The following is a 23,255-nucleotide window of genomic DNA, read 5'->3' on the forward strand; positions in this document are numbered from 1 at the left end:
CATGTACATTTACTTACTTTAGCACGCCATAGGATTGCATCATTCCTTTGATATTATCCTTGTACTTATAATATTCTCCCATAATTTCTTCTTTCTCGATGGACTCAAGGAGTGGTGTGTCAACAAAAGCTGGACAAAGTGTGTTAATTCTTACACCATAGTTTCCAATATGTGCAGCAGCCTGCGAAATATTTATATGAATAAAGAGCAAAGTCAGTATAACTTTAAGCAATTCAAAGCTGCATGTATATCATGTATATACGAGTTATGCTTCCGGAATTAATTTGCTGGCTCTATACACTGGGATTTAGAGAGATAGCCAATACTGACACAGCTTCAGCTATTGAGATTGTGTGAACCATTATTGAGCTTATAACTACAAACAGGATTCAAAAACAAATCATATTTCTTGTTTTTGGTTATGTTATTTGGGCATACTGTAAAAATGATGAAAATGTATGAATTGAAAATCAATCCTTGTTGCACACAAATGTAAATGAGATGTACAAAAACCATTTAAAATACATGAAATCAATGCACATCATTGGCAAGAAAATCATGTATTAATATACGTAGGTTTTAAAAATACAAAGGTGTTGGGAATCTCACCTAGAAATCAGACAGCTGCTCCTTTGTTAAAAGGGTTCCTTAATATTAACTGTATTTTGCATTTCTAAACGTTACTGACAGAAATGAATGAAAACAGTAACACGTATGTTTCAACAATAGGCATGCTCGAGCTTTCCAAAAACAGACCCACAGGTCCCACAAACCTTTACAAAAGAAGTTTGTGAATGGGGTTAGCAGAACCTTTAAAATGGCCCATGAATTTCACATATCTGCCTGCAATCCTCAAAATGAATGGAACAACAGGGGTTATTTCCTAACTAAACGTAGTCCCTTCTCCCTTTCATGGTGGCTAGTCACGCGGTGGAGATGTGCCAGGAACAGTACTGTTCCCGGTGCCAGCGAGGGACAGAGCAGCACAGGTAAGTGGGGTGTAAGTGATTTCAATCCAGCACACACACAAGTCAAGCCCAGCATGTAGTGCGCAAATGAAACCCTTATTTATTTTTATCTTTAAATTCAATATTCTGAACGATATACTACTCATATCACACCCTTCTCCTGAGAGCCCCCCGGTCGCACTGAACCAGGAATCAGGCTAGTTTGCAAAGGTAAATATGTATTTATGTATTTAAAAATGTAATCACAATATATTTAAATAGGTACACAACAATCACCAATGGGGTGACGGAATACTGAGTAATATCTTTAATACACCAAGAATCAAGTAATGAGCACAAAAACAAATGCAGCACAGAAAATAATACTTTTGGGTTGGTTTGGAACAGATGGCACTATGGTTAGTGGTTCCCCCTGCAATACCCCTCAACCCCCCCAATAGGCAATTAAATAGATGTGAAGAGAGAGCAGGTATTCAGGAATAGCACAAATCAAACAGAATATCACTCCCTCCTTCCCCCTTCAAACATAAGAGAAAAACGGAATTGACTTTTCAGCTGTCAGGATGGCTTTGAAATTGTCTTTGGAATTGGCTGAGCAAAAACACCAAATGTGGTCAAAGAATTATTATAAATTCCTATGTGAGCCACTTTGAACAGTTGCACATAATCCCAAACAATGATTTAGTCAAAAGAAAACATTTGAAATCTCAAAGTCCAAGTGGTAAAACAATTTAAAGCTAATTCACACGTGTAAAACCTTTCAGAATTTCAATTTGCGGAAAACTTTTCTTTGCTTGATTTTCACTATAACGGGTGAATCGGAGTTGGGTTCTATGGATAGCTAAGGATGTTAGGTACAAGTAGGAGTTACAATTTTGCTTCTGTCATAAAAACTGAGGGAGGTATAGATGTTTTAGTAAGAGTTATTTTTGCAAATAGGCGCGAGAATGGAAAACAGAAATGCACTTTTGAAAATGACAGATGGGTTTGATTACACAATATTATTACTATGAAAAAGCGAATGCCACAGATGGATCTTCCAGTCACCTGATCAGCATAACCCGCCTGTTGTGGATACTCTACTTTTCCTTGGGATTTACTTGTCTTAATCAATAAGAAGTTAGGGTTTAATAACACAATTGAGAAAAGAGTCAGCGCAAAGATAGTTCTAACAATACTATGGTTCTGAATTAAAGATGGGATGGGTTTGAGATTGGGCTCATACAATGCAGATACATTATGGGTCACTGTTCTTCCTATTGATACTCACAGAATAAGTTATTAAATTGGACCGTCAATTCTGGTCATGGGTTGGATCTGTCAAGGAAGGACAGCACATAAAGCACGGGACTGGATCAGCTAGGCCGGTCACCATATTTGCACAGGATCTGTCCTTCTTGTTTGTGGGTATTTCAATCAGCTTGATAGCGAGTTCCTCAGGCAAGCCTTGTGGTAGCAAGCCAGAGAATTTCAGGATACTAGTTCAAAAGGCCTTCTCACACCACAGCACTTCACTGGGTTGCGAGAACAAGTTTGAGATTTAGGCCTTGCAGAAAGTCAATAGTTCTCTATTGCTGGCAAGAGTCTTGGCATCTGGATCTGGAAGGATGTTAAAGCTGGATGTAGATCAGAGTGCTTCGCCGGAATCAGGAAAGTGAGTGGATCAGTGAGTCCCTATGTGTTGTCAGCTGTCTCTACTTATCCTTTCAAATGACATCACAAAATGGGTGTATGGGCCGGCTTAACTAAGCTTGCCCCTGTGAGCTGGGATTGGATCAAAACCTCATCGCTGCCTTGCATCTGAGTGATTGGATCAAGGCCGGATGATGTCACATTTTATGGTTTGCTTTACAGTCCTTAGAAACCTCCCTTTATCCACTGTTCTCAAAATCAGATTTTATCCTAAATACATATTTCTACATTGGTCACCTTTACACAAATCACACAGAAAGATTCCATATTTTATGTAGTAGCTGTTGCTCAAAATCCCCACAGCTGTGGGATCTTGTTTCATCTTTCTACAGAATTTTGTCCTTTTTGCCATGAACAGAATTTCCAAACATTCTGCAACTTTCCACAAATGTGTGTGTTTACCATAGGGATGTGTGTGTAAAGTTTCACAGTTTTAGCATTAACACAGTTCACATAAAACCACATATATTGCCATTCCTGTCCAGAATATGTTACACAGTTCTACCGCCTCTTAAAACGTGCAGCCAAAAATTAGATTGACAGATCGGTCCTTTGTATATTTTTCACCACTTTGAAGCTCAAGTTATGAGTATTTAACAATTGTTCATTGTTCATGCTTAACAGCAAATGGTTTGCCCATTTGTCTCTCCTTGCAGTCCAGGAGCAGCCCCCTCCCTTGGGAGTTCCTTCCAGGAGCAGTTTACGACCCCTTTCACACCTCTGTTTCCTGGGCTGAAGGGTCTGCTATTGTTCATTCTCTTTCTGTAGACAAAAGTCTGGGCTAACCCACTATTATGAATAAACCAGTGAGTTTCCGCTGAGAGGATTTCCCATCCCCTTGGAAGAAACCTGTTTTTTGACTTCCAAAGGGTTGCAGCTCAGCCAGGCTAATTTATTCTTAATTAAAAATCCAGCAAAAATCAAACTTGTTGCATCAAACATCAATACATTACTTTCTGAGCTTTAAATATGTGGGATCACAAACACAACCGAGATCTGTATTCCTTTTAGCTACAATACGTTTATGTTTGCTAATCAGGCAGACTTTTAGTTTAAATACTTTGAAGTTTCATCAGGAGCTCATCTGACAGCTGTCATTCACAGGTAGCCCAGGGTTCTGCACACAGAGTTTGACAGGGGTAGTCACTTTACATACAATTCAGTTTGTCTGAAGAAATGTTTTACTCTTTACACTTTAGGACTTTATATATTCGCCATACTTCATTAGATTACATGAATATTAGCGCCAAGCAAGATTTTGAATGTTGAGAAGTGTTGTGTATAGGCATTCTGGAGTTTTTAGCAACAAAGTAAATGTCAATTATAGGCACATTTTGGAGTTTCATTTGCAAAGCGCTGCTTCTCTCTCTGCACTCTGTTGGCTGGTCATGGAGCCCACTGGCACTTTTTCTGTAGTGTGTGCTCTATTCCACCACACATCCACCATGGGAGGCAGGTTGTGCATCCATCTTTTTGTTGTGTTGCAGAATGCGGTTTTTGTAGGTTTTCGGTGCGCACAAGGGTTTTGCAGCCATTGTTGCAGTTTCTTGCACCATAACTATCAGAGTGATGCCGCACAGCACAGCGGAGTGGGTCAATACATCCCACAGGGGCGGGAGTATGGAGGGGAGAGGATATGTGAAAAAGAGGGGTGGGGGTTGGGGAAAAGGGTAGGTGATGCAGGAGAGCACTTATCTTCATTCATGGCATGGGAAGATGGTAGCCGCCTGCTCTGAGGAGGTGGAGCGGGGTCAATCCCAGTGTTGTAAAGACCCTGTTCTGAGCTTCCTCATTGGCTGGGAGGGTGCCACACCCCCGCCCCTTATTGGGTACTAATAAAGATTAATAAAACATGGGATCATATATTGATATAGCACAAGTCATATAAAATGTATATAAGGCACTGAAAAGAGAAACATAATTCTTTATCTACACACAATCTTGAGCCATGACACCAAACAGCTATTCAGTTAGAAGCTTTATCCCACCTAGTTGAGGTCAAAATTGAATATTTATTATGTGTCGAGATTTCACTTTACTGTCTCCATATTCTTATTGCAGGATGGTTGCACAGTGCTATGCACAGCACAGCAAAGGAGAGCACACACCTTCTGTAATAGGTCCTAAGGTTACTTTACTGTTTTTCTTTAGAAAGTAACTATTTTGCTATGGCACTATAAGCATTTTAACTAGTGGTGTGTTTTGTTTTTGCACGCTTTGTGAGGTGCACTTTAAACCTTTACAAACTTCACAAGGTTGCTTGAAGATGCAAAGTTTTGTCCACGTCCATGTCTTACAAATTATGGTAAAAGGCTGTGGTACACTGACCATGGTCATTGGTATGGTCATGGCCATTATCTGCTTACCACCAACTAGGGTAAAATGCTGTTGACCATTCGCTATGCCCTTTGACCACCGACCACTGTGCACTAATTATGATGAAATGCTACGACACACTGACCCGTGTTTGCCTTTTTTATTTGTCCCTCTTTCCTCTTCATGAGAATTTCCCCAGAGAATTTCACGCATAAACATAACTGCAGAAACCACTGTGCATCCTTTTCTTACTGCAAAATGGTTCCCACCACATATGCAGTGTGTTCTGATTACCGCAGTAAGACAAAAACACCTTTAAAATTAAGTTCCGATTTTAGGCCCCTGTGACTCTACACATGCACCCTCTCTCCCTTTAGGGCCTTGACACATCCCCCAAAGCCACTCTGCCCCCATCCCTTCTAATATAATGTTTCCCTTGCGTCTTCCCTTGACAGACTTCTGTTACTGTGGTAACCTTGCTCTGTACCCGTGGAATTCTTACGAGAGTCCAGTAGTAAAACAAAATGGTTTGACTGGAAAAGACTTCACTAGCATTCCTAAAAGTATCAAACTGACCCTTGGTCCTCTTCCATCCTACCCAAACCTGCAGGAACAGTTCACATCAAGGAAACAAAATGGCGAAAGGCATCAGTGCCACAAGGCACCCTTGGTAGATGAATAAACGTTATTTTGAAAGGTGGCCCCCTCTTCACTGTCACATTTTTAAGAAACTGCTCTATGCATTTACATCAAACCACAAAAAGGAATATCTGCACCACTTTGCACTCAACGTGCTTCTTATATGGCACACATATGTCTAGCAGTTTTCACTTTGTGCCCTTTTCTCTATGGGAACATGAATGGGCCTGGTCCATAACCCGTTTTTTTACAGTTTGCCGAATAGACCCTACAGTTTCCAGTTTGGGTGTGGGTGTAGGGGAATAGGCCGTACCAGACAGCATTTGAAAAAATGCTAGCAACAGAATGTTTACAAAAGTTCATGGTTCATAGGTTTCAAATCATTTATCAGGCAGCCTACCTATATATATATATATATATATATATATATATATATATATATATATATATATATCAGATAAAGTACCTTTTAAACATACGTTATAAAGATATTGCAAGTCGCAGAGGAGTTCCAACTGGGATTTGCTTATTCTGATGCCCTTTTTTCAACCCTTTGTGCATTTGGGCATATAAGGGGGTGTTTCATGCATATTTAAAAGTGCAAGTTGAAATCACAAACAGGATGAGCTTTTAAATGTGCAGATATGAAGGTCGTGGCCCTGTGCCTGTTGGGGGAGGTGCAAATCACGACAGAGCCATTTCTGACCTTGCCATTCATTTTTCTTTACGTGCGACAGCTGCAATCACACTTGCATTTCCATCCCCCTAACAGGGATGGGAATGTTTTTTTTATTTCAAGCATTTCACAGAGAAAGGTGAAATGCACTCCCAACAAATAGATGGTTGCTAGGAGCGAGTCAAATATTAGTCATACAGTTATACGTGGTACCAACACTAATGTATGCAAGCGGGCTTGACAGTGCATCATTGCGCCAACGCCATGCCCCTCCTGAAATACGCAGGTCATCTTTGAAAACTTGCATACTTCTGAAAGTAGCACAAATGAAACGAGCAGACTGTCTGCACTGCTTGCACGTGCGCTACCTTTTGAGGATTTAGCCATTCGATTCTTCGGCTTTGTTGTTGAAGATGTTTTCCCTTCCTTCCCTGAGAAAATGTGCTCCGAGGTTGCTTACTCTGATCAATGCTACAACAAATATAACAAGCAATTGAATTCCTTTAGATGCATAATGAATGGGACTGTGGCTTCAGTACGTGATCAAAGAGTTTAATAGAAAGATTACGGAACTAAACGCTGTTATGGATTGGAGCTGATTGTTATGAACAAATGGTAGACATTGTGGCTTTAGAATATTCGAAAGCATAATCTGTTCCTGTACATTTTCGAGCAATAGAAGTTAATGTCACATAACCTTATATTCACATTGTACATGTGACACAATTGCCACACACCATGTATTGCAAATTAAATTAGGATCACATTTAAGTCAGCATTTCAAGATGTGGTCAAGCTGAATCCATCTGTCCCCAACATTGTGATGGGACAATTGACACTTTAATATTTGAATTGGACAAGTACTCACCCAAACATGTATCTTTGTCCTGAATCAACAGCTTTGGCTGTGGATGAAACGCCCCCTTTTATTAGGAGCTCAAAATGTCCTGTGGGTAGGCCGATAAGGACAAATCAGATTGTGATTAATTCTTGGTACAAGGATATCAGATCTGATTGTTAACCTGAGACTTAATGGGCATCAAACCCATTATGGATTATCCTTGTGAATCAATTGATTCTCTGACCAATAGGAACATGCACTTGATTAAGGATTTTTGAGGGCACTTCTCAGTTATCAGAGAAGATATTGTATCTTTAATGAAGATGAATAGCTCCCAGTGCCTGTAGGAAAACTGTTGATGTTGTGTATGATGTCATTAAGGAGTTAAAACCAAATGGCTTATAGAGGGTCGTTTGAATCTCGGCATCCTGTCAACTCCCAGGATGCCTACCAAGGTACATATAAAGAGGGAGCCTTATTATGAATATATGTCCACTCTTCCGGGTCACAACTGCCCAATATTGATTTCAATAGTGGAAAAGTTGTGGATGTAGGCAGCAAAGTCCAAAGCTTGACTTTATTAACAATGGCCAGCCATATTACTTTTTTGCAAGTGGGAATACATTTTCTAAACCATTCTGAGCAAGAGATTGTTGTTTTTGAATATTTCTTCCACCTACTGATTACATTTGGCCTATTGGGGACTGGCATGCTTTAGCCGGCCCACTTTTTAAAGACCCACATCTCGGCCCTGATACAGCAGCAGCTGTTCTTGTCTTCACTGCTCAGAGCCAGGAGGATCTCGACTCCGTTCCCACTATACATCTGAAGCTGTAATCTCCGTCCCTGATGCCTTTTACTCTGGTGCTGCCTTTCATCTCTATCCTACGTGTGGTAGGCTGTAATTTGAAAAAGCAAATTTTGAAAGCAAATGAAAAATCAAAAATTATTATTAATTTATCTGTTTATTACTGCCGATCACTGTGGGGCATTCTACAGCATTTTCACTGCCTCCCAATGCTCTGGGGGCAGTCTCTAGTGTGGTTGAGCGGTACTTCTTTAAATCTAGATTCCTGTGTGCATTTCCAAGATGGCCACTGCCTTTACCCTCACTTAGAAGGCTCCCCTGAGTGCCTCTTTGTCCGCCTCCCCTCCTACTGATTGGCTGCTACTTCATTTGGCCTATTGTTGGGCCGTCAGGCTTTAGCCGGCCTCCTCTTCAAAGGGCCATGTTTAAGGCCCTGTCCGTTCCTGTCAGTGACTGGCTGTTCTCCGAGCCCAGCTTTCTGATATCTTCAAAGAAAATGCTCCGTACTGGTATATTTACACACATTGCCCCTCATGACTGTCACCCCTACTTGTGCCATCACGTGAGTACTGCTAATTAGTGGCTGCCTCGGCGGCACTGAATTCATTTCCTCTGCCTCTCAAGTCATACACCTTCCAGATGCCCCATGCTATTTTGGTCACTCTGCATGCTGCTTTCACTCACTGTGACTCATTCTCACTGTAACCAACTACTGTACTGTTGCACGGCACTTCCTGTGCCATTCCTCCAAGACTGTGCCTGTTTGCTTGAAAATTGTTTAGCTGTGCCTCCTTCCTGCATTGAAAATGCCTGTTTGCTTAAAAATTGTTTAGCTGTGCCTCCTTCCTGCATTGAAAATGCCCGTTTGCTTGATAATCGTTTTTAGCTGTGCCTGTTTGCTTGATTGAAAGTGCCTGTTTGCTTGAAAATAATTTTTAGCTGTGCCTCCTACCTGCACTGAAAGTGCCTGTTTGCTTAAAAATTGTTCTTAGCTGTGCCTGTTTGCTGCACTGAAAGTATCTGTTTGCTTGAAAGTCATTTTTAGCTGTGCCTCCATCCTACTGTTGACTTCACACCTATAACCCATTTGGCCTACTGTGCCAAGTGGATCAGGTACAGAACTGTGCTTTGCAACATACTTGCTGCACTGTGTTTCTTTCTACTTTAGCTAAAATTAGAACTTGGCTGTGTGCACATGCTGCACTGTGCTTCTTTCTGCTTTAGCAAAAATCAAACTTGGCTGTGTACTTGCTGTTACCATTTTTTAAATCACTTCTTGCTGGGTGCATAACTTTTACTTACTACCTTTTTTAAAAACAGCGTTTGCTGTTGAGTACATCCTGCATTAACGCCCTGAACGTTCTACCTTGTCCTTAGTGCCCCCTCATACCCTCTGTCTCCCACCCCCTGTGTTTTTGTCCCTCAGACCCCCATACCCCTCCCTTCCATGTGCCTTAGTACATCAGCCTGGTAAGTGCCCTCCTCACCACTGCAGCTAGCTATGTCACTATCTGTCTCTCCTATCTTCTCTAACCGCTTCTCTATTTCCTATCCCTCTCCTATCACTAAATCTGTCCGGAAGAAACTTAAGAAGGACATACTGAGCTCCAACACAGGCCTTCCTATTGCAGACACCTATGTCACAGCTTCCGCTAGAGAGACTCTCACAGACATCCTCTTTGTCATTACCGCACCCGACCTATGGACCCGGTACATGGTCGCCTTTCTATGACACACTCATCACTGAAGTGTACAAGATCCTCTTTGTGCCCAGGCCCAAGGGGTCAGGAGGGGAGTGGTGTTGATCTTCCCAGAATGGATGCCGGTGTCCATCATCCCCACTCAGTCCTATTCCTCCTTCAAGTGCCTAGTACGCAGGGTCTTACTCTCTCCTAAATCTTCTCTCCTTATGGTCACCTTCTATTGGCCCGGGACAGTCCACTCTCTTCCTCTCCGAATGGGCTGACCTGGCCTCCTCTCTACTCTCCTCCTCCTCCTCCTATCAACTCGTCCTGCTGGGTGACCTCAACATCCATCTGGACTCTCCTGACTCCTCAGGACCTTTCCGCAACCTATGCAATTCTCTTCCTCTCCATTACCTTCTGGCTCCACGCACACAGCAGGCCACTCTTTGGATGCTCTCATCTCTACTGGAATCCCTCTCTCTATCCCTCTCACTACCTCACTCTCTTGGACCGACCACGCTCTTCTCTCTTCACACTTGAAGCTCTCCTCTCCCCTTGCATTGGCACACCCGGCACGGCCACTCTGTTTCAAAGTCACCAGACCCATGAAAAGAGTGACAGCAGCTGCCTTTGCCTCCACCTACTCTCCGCCTCCTACTCCTGCGACCGACTCCCACCCTGACAAAGCCCTCCCTAACTTCAATATCTCTATCTCTAACATCCTTGATACTCTTGCCCCTGTCATGAGGGTCAGAGTGAAGCCTTCCAAAATGTGCAACTCTTGGTACGACTCTGATCTGGCTGCCCTTAAACGCAAGTGTAGGGCAGCTGAGCAGAAATGGAATTGGTCAGGCGTGTTAAATGACTTCAATCAAGCACTCCCACTAAGTCAATGCCTTGTCTGGGATTGCTCAAGGGAAGCCCTTATTTATATATTTTTATGACAAGTTATACTCTGGATGATAAACCCTTATATAACGCCCCTCTCTTTGAATCCCCCTGACCCAAGAAGTAGGTTTGTTTTGCAATTCAAAAGATTTATTGAATAATTAAACAATATATATATCACACTTTTATAATAAATTAATATTTGATATCACACCTATGAGTATAATGTCGATCAACAATGGATAATGTTATACTAGGACACTTATTTTATTACTTAGGAGTAGTATAGAGGATAAGGTAGCTGAGAATGCTTTATGGTTTCAAGGAGATGCAAAGATGAATAAAAGGCAGTACAGAAATAAACTTGATATGATTTCAGCAAAAGATAATATGATCACTTTTTCTCTGACAATTCACTCCCCCCCTATGCGATGTAAGGAGATGGAAGTAACACACACAGTCTTCAGGAATACAATCACAGTAGAATACGAATTCTGTTCCCCCCTAGCAAGCTTATAGCACATGGGATGATTTTGAAACACAGGCGAAAGACTTTCAGGTGATTTGCAAGGGAGTGAAATATGCTAAAATTGATTTTAAATCCCTCTAGAGGTTCAGGGTGAATGAGAGATACTTTAAATCAGTTCAGGTTCTCACTAACAATGATTAATGAGGGATTATCAGGTTGAAAACGGATTTCAGTAATGGAAGCAAAGGACAGATCTTTCTACACGTGGTTGAAATGAAGCAAAATGTCAAATCGCAGCACTTTTTTTCGAGTGCGTCGAGCGCAATTAAGGAGGCGCTATAAGGAGTAGCAAGTCGGTTTAGAGCTTGTTGGAAATCTGGGAACCTTAGCTTTACAATAAAAGTTAAATCTTGGTCCTAGGACACGCGGTCCAAAAGATACGGACGATTTTGTGAAGGTAGTTTTTCAGAAATGAAATTACAGTTTCGGAATGACAGATGCGCTTTGAAAGGTTTGAATCAACAGGAGGAACACCCGATTTCTTATGATGCAGTTCTAAACAGGTTCAAATGTTTTGAATCAGATTATTGTAAACTAAGAGATGGGTTTTGCACAGTTCTGGCTGAGTACTTGCACTATAAATTTAAAAGGAATGGCCTCGTCACGGATCTGGTCAACAGGTTTAGCTGCGGTTCTCTCTGCTCGGCGGGCCAATCAGGCACTGGTTCTGTTCACAGCGGTCTGGTCTGGGTCTCTGGTTCTGCTGGTCTGGATCAAATGGATTCTGGATACCGCACTGCTTTCTGGATACTGGTTCTGTTCTGGATACACAGGACTCTCAGCAAGCAGCAAACCACACAGCCCAGCGGTTGAATAGTTTGCAAAAGATTTTGAGGCCTGCTGAAGACTTCAGCTCTTTGGAGTTTTTGTTCTGGAGTTAGTCTGGATCTCTGGAGTTCTGGTTTCATGAGTTCTCCGTCAGCGTGCTGCGCAGGAATTCAGTTGAAGGTTGGAAAATGAATGTCCCTGTCCGGCTTCCAGTGGCTCTTTTTATGACTTTTGAAAATGGGTGTGGATGCTAACTTTCTATGCCCAACCCACTCATGATTTGATAGGTCAAGGATTTCTCTTTGACCTGATTTGAGAAGGGAGCAGTGAGACATCCTATGTCATCAGGTGTCATGTTTATGGCTCCAAAGAAAGAACACTCCCCTTTGATTTTACCTTAGAAAATCATTTTCATAACTAAACATATTTCCCAAATACACAAGTGGTTGACATTACATGTACATATATATTACTTCGGGTAGGTCTCTGTTCCAACTCTGATGTTTCTAAGAGCCAGGGTTAAAAAATGGCAACCTATTTTCGTTTTTAGTTGGTTTACCAATATTGGATTTTTACCAAAAATTACACAGATGTACACCGCCTTTCTACACATATTCCAGTAAATTTTCATTTTTCTAGCGTGAATCCTGTGTCTGTAATCTCCATAATTCATGGGGTTTTGCCTCAGAACATGGTACAGAGTCCTAACACCTCTTAAAATGTGCACAGAAAAAGCACAAGAATAATGATATTAATTATATAATTTTGACAAGTCCGTACTATGAATTATCCAACTTTTTAAAATTATGCTCTGGCCCAGAGGGGTGTGGTTTCCCAAAGCGCATGGTGTAACTTCTGGTTTGTCCACTTCCTGCAACTCAAGTTGCTCACAGAGGCACCGCCCCTCCCCGTTTCTCTCAAGAGGAAGCCATTTACGACCCCCCCTAATTTAACATTTGCCTGAGCCGAGGAAGGCGCATTGTTCCGTTTCCCTCCAGTCCTAGGTGCTCCTCCCCTGATTCAATCAGGGAGGTTTCATCTCCTTTTGGTGGGGGCAGCAGAATGCAGCCAGGCCTGGGAAGAGTGGCTGAGCAGGTTTCAACACCTGTCGGGGGTAGTTGCTGGGCAGAATTCACTCTCTTCAAGCCAGGCTTCAGCCAAATGTCACTTTTGTTCCCAGTTTTTCTTCATTCAAAACAAACTTACAATTTGTACACATGCAGCTAGAATGCTGATTCTAAGTTCAAAACTATGACATTTAACAGTTGCAAACTACGTGACACTCAACAGTAGGTCACTCATTTATTTTAAACATTTAGATTTTAGTGGCTTTCAGTCCAATTTAACTTAAACTGCTGACATCCACAGCCCAGCCAGTTTCATTATGAATATTATTTTAGGCTCTTTCTTTTCCCAGATTTTGTATGCACACAAGACTACATTCTGCCAAATGTCTGCTGGTGTTCAGTGAGATTTTTGAATATCTTGCAATGTTTAAAATAGGCATTTTGAGCTTGCACTCAGAGAAACAAAGGTGATTTCAAAGTGTTTTTGAGCTAACAGGCACTGCTGTTTTTCCTTTGGCACACATTCCACTCATGGCACTCCTGGCCCATCACGCTCACACAGGTGGGTGGCAGGTTCGGCGACCATTTTGGTGTGCGCAAAACTGCGCGGTTTTCCTGGATTCTGGCGCAAATGTGGGCTTTTTCGGCCATCTTGGATTTTCTGAGCCCACAGCCCCAAATGTTGCAGCATAATAACTCGAACATGGGTCAAAACCCCTGACAGGCGGACCTTCTGACAAACTGGCCTGCCGCCTCCTTCAAAGGCAATATCGACTCTGCATCCACACCAAGAAAATAGTATTTATTCAAGCCTGCATCTACGTAGCATCAAACAACACAGCCAAACTTTTCAAAGTCTGGAAAGAACTGGCTAATCCTGCAGCAGCCTCCTCTTCTGTCACACCCACTCAGGACCTTTGCTCAGCAACACCTCTGGAGCCTCCCTTTGCCCCCCCACCACTTGTCTCTCCTCCCATTCCCATCACACCTGATGAGGTCACCAGAGAAGTCCAGTCTATGAAGGCCTAATCTAAACAAGTCCTGCCCCTCCAAAACCATGAAGGACAACATTGACTCTCTAGCTCCAGCGTTGGCTGATCTCTGCAATCTCTTTTATTGCCACTGGAGTTTTCCCAACTGCTCTTAAGTACTCCCTTATATACCCTCTGCTTAAGAAATCCCCTGCCGACCCCTCCATTCCGGCAAACTACCACCCCATCTCTATCACCACTTTCCTTGGCAAACTCCTGGAGGAGCTGGCTATCTCTCAGCTGACTATGCCCACTGAATCTGCTGGTTTCCTCCATGACCATCAGGCTGGCTTTAGAGCATCCAGAGGCATGAAAACTGCTCTTCTGAACGCCTGTGAAGACCTGCTCTCAAATCTTGACACTAACGCTCCCTCTGTCCTCATTCTTCTTGAGAGCTCTCCTCTGCCTTTGACACGGTAAACAACAACATCCTGATCGCACATCTCCGTGACATTCTGGGAATAACAGGTCAGGCTCTGGCGCGGTTAACCTCCTTCCTTTCTGACCGCCCATTACAGGTGGAACTTGGGTCCTTTCTCTTTACTAACAATCATTCAACCTGTGGTGTTCCCCATGGTTCTAATCTATCCGCCTTATTCTTCAATGTCTAGATGGCTACCCTGGCATGTGTGATTGCCACTTTTGGCTCTAACTTCCAGTGTTATGCGGATGACACGCAACTCTTCTTCAGGCTACCCTCAGCCACCTCCTCTACCTCGCTCATATCTGACTGTGTCTGCAATTCAGTCATGGTGTGCTGCAAACAACCTCTGCCTCAACACCAGTAAGACTGAGATCGTTTGCATTGGTACTCCTGCGCCCACTTTCCCACTCTCACTCTGGCCGGCCTCCCTTGGCCCTGCTCCCGCACCCACCTGTAAGGCAATAAACCTAGGGATCATCTTCGACTCCACTCTCTCCTTCTCCACTCACATTTCGGACATTTCTAAAAAGTCTAACTACCAGATGCACCTCCTCAGAGGTACTCTTCTTTTTCTCACCTTCCACCAGTTGCTCACTGTCTCCAGAGCCCTGGTTCTCTCAAGGCTGGACTGCTGCAACAGCCTATTTCTCAACCTCGCTGCCTCTTCTTTGTACCCTCTGCAACTCATCCAGAACAGAACCGCAATAATTATCCTTGGCCTCAAGCCCAGGGACTGCATCTCTCCGGTGCTGTATGCGCTCTCCACTGGCTCCCCGTGGCTACAAGGACCAAGTTCAAGACCCTCTTTATTTTTCCACAATGTTTTCTGGGGCCTAGGATCTACCTATATGCAACATTGCCTACCTAAATATTGTCCTTCCTGAACCCTCCGCTCATCTACCTCCAACCTTCTGCGAGTGAGCCAGTTCTCCAAGCAGAGATTTGGAGGGAGATCTTTATCCTCAGCAGGGGCCTCCCTCTGGAATAGCCTCACTGCTGCCCTCTGTCTTGAGCCTGATCTCCTTAAGTTCCGGAAACTCCTGAAGACATTCCTCTTCTACTCTTCCTTCTCTCTCCCACTACCATGCTAACCTCTCTCTCCGCTTCATCCCTCTATCCCTCCTTTTCCACACATCTTGCTGACTGGCCGCTGGATGTACCTCAGAGTCTCACAGGTCCCTGGCACCCTCACCAGTCCTCTCGCACTTGCCTCTGGGCCTGCACTTGCCTCATCGTTACTGCCCTTGGTCAATGACCCATGAGAGTGGCATCTCTCAGCACTTACCCCAGTTTCTGACTGACTGGGTGCACTTGGACCCCCTCTGCACTTGTCCCCCCTACCCTCTCCTGTACCGTCTGTGCACTTGCATGATCTGAATGTACCATGCCTTGAAGATGGTCTATCTATCTTCCCTGTATCCCCTCCTTGCATGGTGGCGCCTCAATGCACTTGGAAAGACTGCAGAATTGTTGTCAGACCTATTTGCTGTTATCTACACTGTTAATTGTATTATATGCACGTTCTCTGCCTGTGCAGACTTGTATCATTCAGAAATTCAAGGGCTCTGAATGACTGTTTTTTACCCTTGTTCCCTCCTTCCTTGAGTGCTTTGAAACACTTGTCTTGTGTATAGGCGCTTTACAAATAGACATTACCATACCATAGCATACCATCAGGTGTGTCCATGGCTGTCAGACAAGTAGGACTGCCCTGAGCTGAAAGAATGTAGAGTGCCAACCAGGATCCCCTCAATGTCTTATCTTTGAGTTTACTTCTCCCCAACATAGTGCATTTTTGTCTAAACCCTTACACAAGGGATTGGACGCAGTCCATGTTCTCAGATGAAACAATACAGGTATTAGGGACAAGTTAGGTGACAAGGATTTGGTCAATTTCAAAAGGTTGCAGGGGAAATTTTGATTTCAAGAGACCAGGCCAGTAGAAAACATTTTACAAAGAGGTATGTGTCACACTTAAGCTTTTCAAGGTCTACACATATCTTGACCAAGTGTATTGTAACCTGGATCTCCACAGATATTTCACTAACAGATGAAAAGTAGAGGTTGGAAATAATTAATGTATGAAATATCTATAAACACAGTTTGAAACAATGGAGGATTCTAACCCCACCGGTTGTTAAATCTTCTTTCTTTGCTTCTGACTTGTGATATCAAGTGATATCTGCTCTTTAAATTTGACTTTTCTTTTTATGAATATTTGGAGTGGTTACATATTAAGCTATGACCAAATCTTCAGTCTTCCAGAGGAATCAAGAAACATTGTGGCCAATCAAAGACATTTGCTATGTGGGGACTTTTTAGCGGGATTTAATGTCATACACAATCTGATAACCCACTAGCATTACCTTCAGAACGCCGACTAGATTTTCCCCAATTGATTACATGATTGTTAACACTCAAGCTTGGTATTTAATGATTGACTTCATGGTAGTTAGAAGCATGTAAGTTCACCCGGATCCCTTTTATTATCTTTATGGGGTGATTGAATGTGCCATATAATAGGTCATGCCTGGAAATTCATTGCAAATGACACCATCTATAGTATTGTGGAAAATTGTGCACAAAGTAATTGCAGGCACTCTGCAAAAGGAGTGAACATTAGTTATCTAAACATGTCATTCTGTGAGTACGACCAAATTATGCTTGCCTTGCAGTAAAAACCTTTTGCCCTGCACATACTCATTTATTCTTCCAGGAGTGTAAATAAACCAGAAAGCTGCTGCACTAACAGTAGCCTGAGACCCTGACTCTGTGTTCGTGTTTAGCTTGTGAATTAATGCCTGTCATGAAGAAATGTAACACTGAGTGTATAAAAGTTGTTTGTTTTCAGAATAACCTCAGAGGTACGGACAAAGCCTTTGCTGTCATTTTGCTCTCTGCTTAAGCGCATTCTAGATGAATAAACCTTTGACTGCCATAATGGGGCTGTGCCGGTATCTCATTCTTGGTGTGTCCACAAGCGGGCATTATGCATGAATTATTTCCCACAGTATGGAGGCCCTACAGTGGATGACTTTTAATCTTGAGGGAAAACTGTCAACTATTGGAATTAGTTTTCAATGTGTTACTAAATCTGGAATCAATGTTAAATGCTTACACCAATTGTTTAGAAGTGATTAATAGATATACTTACCTATTCACTACCATTCAACCTTTTTTTCACCTCCTTTTTTGTGTCCACCAAGGAACCCATGAGAGAGAGAGAGAACGCAGGAGACCGAACGGAGCAGCAGAAGCACTCTGTGCCGGCAGAGAATCCAGGTGGAAGGAGGCCACTCAGCCATGCGGATGTCGAGAGAGCCTCCAGCTGCCCAGACTACCCAGCTAGTGTAGCCACCACAGCCTTATACGAACCCCTGACAGAGAGAACGTGTGAGACCAAACAGAGCTGCACGAGCACTCAAGCCGGGCAGAGAAGACCCAGCAACGAACCCACAGCTACTAAGGTTTTTGGGGAAGCCAGAAGGGCACAGGAGCCCCAAGAACCAGGGTTTAGAAATACAGACACTGCCTTAAATAAAGGGAGGCAAGTAAATACATGGCAGGCTAGATAACCGCGTATATAAGTGACAACCTGTAAAGAATCAAGAGGAGCCTGGGACCCACCACCAAGGAAGAAGGAGATCACTAAACCCCTCCTATGTCACAGTACCAGGCAGGCTAGTGAAATAGGACCGCTACACAAAACCCCAATTGTAAACACTGAAAGAAACATGTGAAGGACCAGGGGAAGGGAGCAATTCCCTGTGGCATTGTGAACACTGAAAGAAACCTGAGAAGGGGAAGGGAGTTATTTCCCTGGCACTGTGAAAAACCTAAGAAAGGCCCGGATGTAGGGAGTCATTCACCCTGGGTCTGTGACATTGTGAATACAAGACCATACTTGGCAGGCTAGTGAACAAAGTTGGTGTAAGCCTGTGGAAGGGAGTCATTGCCCCAACTTGAGTAAACTTTGACAACGAGCCCAAGAGGGACCTGGGGAAGGAAGTCTTTGCCCTAGCCTTCATGAACTGTGGAAAATGGAACTTTCTGTTGTACCTACGAAAGAGACTGCAACCTTGGGTGGGAGTCATTCACCCAGTAAATAGTCCCTCCACATCACCAACACCGTAGACATTTCTCTGAAGAAGAGAGACACTCTTCTGCTTTAAGAAGACTCCCCAATCCTTTAGTTTAATTAAAAGTATAAGGGAAGGAAATGAGTTTTTGAAACCGAGTGTGGTGTTTTTAAGCTACAGACATTCTGACACATCCTTAGAATTTAATTGAGGCAGGGAAACCCCTCTTAGAGTTAGTGAAAGTTAATTATTTTCCTACAAATAAAAGTCTTTGCCCAAAAACATACCACCCGTGTGTCAATCTCCTCCTTCCACACCCTTACAGTGGGCATGGGGTTGGAATTTGCTGCGTTCTGCCATATAGGTACTACTGGCCCATACAATGGCAACAGCTGGCAAATGGTGTTAGTACCTGGGCATATAATATCAGTGCTAGAGAATGGCTGTCCAATAGCGATAAAAGAGCTGAAACTGTTGGCTTTGCAAATTGTTTTTAACAGGATTTAGGTGCAGATGTGAGGACACTTATTATAGAACCATACACTATCCCAATTAAACTCATAATCAGGCTACCAGCACTATTTGCTCTTCCTCACAGATGGGAATATTACGTAGCCCACGTGTGCAGGGCATTCTTATTCAAGCCAATCAAATGCACTGTATACAACTTTTGGATGCACAAGATTCAATAAAAAGTATCAAGGCCCTAAAGTAGATGCATTTGACCCACTGTAGGCACATGGCAAATATAATTTGGAGAACTAAACTACAAGTCCCAGAATGCAAAGGGCAGTTGACTGAAAAAACAGAAATGGTTGGTCACTTTGCAGCTTTGAAAGTCACTCAAGCTGCTTCCTCTACAGTATTAGACAGTTTGGCATTGGGTCATAACAAACATATAAACATGTTTAGAGCTCCGAACAGTTTGCAAACATGTAATATGATGTCTTTGAGCATACAGCAAGTGTGCATAGCCAGGAGCTACACACAGCAATAGGGAAGTATAGATGATGAAGGTTACACAAACAATTAACACTGTTGTTCTTAAGTTGCTGCTTGTGCCCTTGACTGAACTCTTGAAATATTTTTTTTTAAACTGAAACTCTGAATTCTCAGTGGAAGAGGAAGGGAGGCATTCTATAGATGCTAATCAATTGCCCAGAATAAGTTGAATGTTCTTCTCTGCCATTAGTTGCCACAGCACCGGAAGCAAGATATGATTCTGAAGAAGAAAAAACATGTAAACATTGTAGCATTGGTGAAATGTAGAAGAAGAAAATATCTGGCATTAATGGACATGCCATATTATCTTATTGCGGTCAAGCCTCCTCAATTCAGTAACATTTTGTGGAGGCAAGCACAAATAATGAACCATAAAGGAACTAAATGCCTCAAGAATTATAGATGGTTTACCATCCATAATAATGTTTTACTGTCAAATGAACCCTGTTTGGCAGACACAAATGGGTAGGTGGTAGGTGGAGGGCAAAGACAGAGATGAGAGTTATGGTAGTAGCGATAGGAGGCTGGAAGTTGGAGATGACAGGTGACACAGGAAAAGAGGCAGGAAGAGGAAGAAGGAGAAAATGCATGCCTGCTGAAGTGTTTGGAACATTAATGTGAGGTAATCTGAGAAATTGCCATCTTGCAAGTGTGTAGAAGCCATGGCCTTTTTGATTTGTATTAATTAATACAATGATATGGGTAATTCCATCTCAAAGGGTGATCTGCTAATTTGTTCCCCCATTCATAAAAAGCATAGTGTACACCTGTGCCTTGCTAAATCCCTTAACTGAGCTGCAGCGCCTGCTATCCAGTGGCAGAGAGCAGATCCAGAGGTGACAGGTGTCCATGTGACAGCTGCTTTGAAGGCCATGTCACGTACAGAGGCTGCATTTAAAGTCTGCACCTCTGTTCCAAATCCACATAGGCATGAGGAATTACTATTCTGGGAGTTTAACCTTTAAACATAAAGCCAAACCTGAATTTAGGGTATGGTGGATAGTAATTTGTACAGCTGTAAGAAGCAACACCAGATTGATATCATACATGTTTCAGCATGGTGAGCCCAGACCAGCTGTGGAAGGATTGTGTGTACTGAAAGCCAGGCCCTACCACAGCAGGACAAGTGATTGAATGGCTATTTGTCTCCTTTGATCCTTGGTGAGGTCTGGTGACATCTCTCTCTAGAAGGACAGCTTTACACCAGGAGAAACAGGAATCAAAGGGAACACTCATCCAAAATGACTAGCCCTTTTCCAGGGTGGACAAAGGGAGTGGCTGCGATAGTGTAGACAGAGGGAGCTCAGCATAGTAAGAGAACGATTCCACTATCTCGTTTCGATCAATACCTTGCTTTACTTCCAGACCCCTCCATTAACTTTAGCACAAAGATGCGACCCCTTAAAGTAGGCTTGTTTTAGTCCAATCACCTGCAGGCTTTTTCCTATAAAGGATAGAGTCTACCACTCCTCCTTTAATTCACCTTTGCTCTTCACAAACTATTATTATTATTATTATTAGAAAGAAGTAATTTGGAGAATTGATCTTTCCAAAGCCCTCAGCCACAGATAATGAGAAGTCCAACACAGAGTCAAGCCCTTCTCCCTATCTACTCCCAGGGCACTTTGGGGGTGACTTTGGCTGAGGACCAGGGCCTGCCACTGTGCACCAAACCTCCCTAGGCTGGGAGTGCAGAAGCGGAACAAACGTATCCGGTCATAGAGCCCCTGGAGTGTGTGTCATAGCATCTGGAGGAGCAGATCAGCCATTGCTCCCTCTTCTGTCATATTGAACTGGCCAAAATGTATTCAAACCGTTTCACTGCACTCGGACTAGAGGGACTCACTGGTGCTGCCTTTGGCACTCCATCAAACTCAATTTACTGCTGCATCACACCAGTCGAACTGGCTTTCTGCTGCATCGTCACAAAGCGGAGCATGTCACCTGTTCGGCTCGAACAACAAGCTCACTGCTGCAGAATTTACTTGAACCGCTGCACCTCTGCACCTTGCATTGGAGCACCACAGTCACCACATCAAACTGACTGACCTCGACTTAGCCCGCTGGAGGATTGCATCATATATGAACCTGAATCAATAGTTACCAACATCTCAAACCGCCTCAACTCCCGATCCGACTCCAGTGAACCATCTGAACTGCATGAACTGAGCTCCCGATTCAAACAAACTAGATACCAGCTCACCACTTGGTGCAGCATGACTCTGTGTACCCGAACCTGGTTCGACCCACACTGCAGCACAGCTTGAAGCCTTGGTCAACACTGTTGAACTGCCTAAGAACAGCAGAATGGTACTATTGACCAATAACTGCTGCCCGTTATCTTTCAGCCTTAGGAGTGGTTAGGCCACTTTTGCACCTTTTCCACTGAAAGACATATCCTTTTATTAATTGTGGTTGCTTTTAGTGCTGCATCGTTCTATCTATTGCATATTCTGTGTTCCCTCTTACAGGGAGGGGGGTTCAAAGTGTTTTTATAGTTATTTGTTCACTGGTGTGTTTGATTAAATTATTTATATTTTTATAGAACCTTGATTGGACATTCCTTTCATTTTGGACTGTTTGTACTTTATTGTTTAGGTTGCTTCTGGATCACGTTCACAACCCTTCTGAGAGTATGTCCTTCCCTCAGGCCACGCTACCACCAAAGGCGAAAGAGGTATATCTCTTGACTGATACTGTTTTACTTTTATGATTGGGATTACTGCTTATATGTAGAAGTGTGGGGGCTGAGTAGGCGATTTAGCCACTACTCATTCTTATATTCCTACAGAGCAGAAGTCATTTCAACACATAAAATCAAAGGGCTCCTGGTTACAGCCCTGCTCTACCCAGGTGGTTTGATAATTCAAACAGACAAATGAACAGGGTCAATGAACCCAGTACACACTCTTCTATAATGATTTTCACACAATGGTCAACATTACCAGAACGTAAGCATGAACCACATTTGTCTTCCTTTTTTCAATGGTTTAATACATGACAAAAATTGTGTTTGAGTTCAAACATATTTACAGGACATTCATCAATTCGAAAAACAGTATCTCCACGTGATACATTGGTGTTCACCCAAGATGATTAGCTTGGATCACAGTACAAAATATATATCTACCCTTCAATCAGTGAGGGATAACATTGAGACAAATGAGCAATTCAATAAAGTGTGGTTAATTACACAGCTTTTACAGTGTGTGTGTTGGGCACTCAGAAAAGGAGTCGACATGACTGTGTTTCGGCCATTTCTAGCTACACTGTGTAGCTGCAAATTGGTAGGCCTTCATCAGGACAAGAAAAGAATTTGTAGTGGGAGGGTCCTGTTCGCTCATGTTTGTAAGATGCCACGGCGTAGCTCTGTGGCATCTGGACTGGATGGCAGACCAAAAAATAATCGTTTGCATACAGCGTTCTGAAGCGAGCAGCCGGAGACCCTTCAGTTTCGCCTGACATGCTTGCTCCTATCTGTACTCCTTTCCAACAGTATGACTTATGGGGAATATCCCAATAGCCAAAATGTTAAAGGGAAGTTATGGAAAAAACATTGGATAATCCCGTAGGGTCATTATCAAAGGCATATCATTCTCAATTTTGAAAGGTGGGGTGTAGTGAAAATTAACGTACCAATAGAAGCAAATATTAGTGAGGCCCACTCTTATTGTTATGAAAATTACAACCCACATTTTCCAATAAGTTGTGAAAATCCTTTTTCTAACTATATCTTTTGTCTATTGGAGTGTTTGAAATCAGCCAAATTTTAGGTGCATGGAATATATTCAAAGGAGAAAGGCCCCCTGTCCAGATAAATTCCTCTTGAAATATGTAACCAG

The 23,255-nt window shown here is 42.9% G+C and overlaps 1 protein-coding gene across 1 annotated transcript in view; it reads right to left on the reverse strand.

The window, feature by feature from the left end:
* HPGD (15-hydroxyprostaglandin dehydrogenase) overlaps window positions 1-23,255 on the reverse strand; it is a 541,068-nt gene that overhangs the window by 36,885 nt on the left and 480,928 nt on the right. Inside the window, exon 6 of the mRNA XM_069631435.1 lies at window positions 18-181. Within this exon, the coding sequence (XP_069487536.1) occupies window positions 18-181 (164 nt within the window). The remainder of the gene's footprint in view (window positions 1-17; window positions 182-23,255) is intronic.

The sequence above is a fragment of the Ambystoma mexicanum genome, chromosome 6q, assembly GCF_040938575.1.
Source record: "Ambystoma mexicanum isolate Mex_15411 chromosome 6q, UKY_AmexF1_1, whole genome shotgun sequence".
NCBI lineage: Eukaryota > Metazoa > Chordata > Amphibia > Caudata > Ambystomatidae > Ambystoma > Ambystoma mexicanum.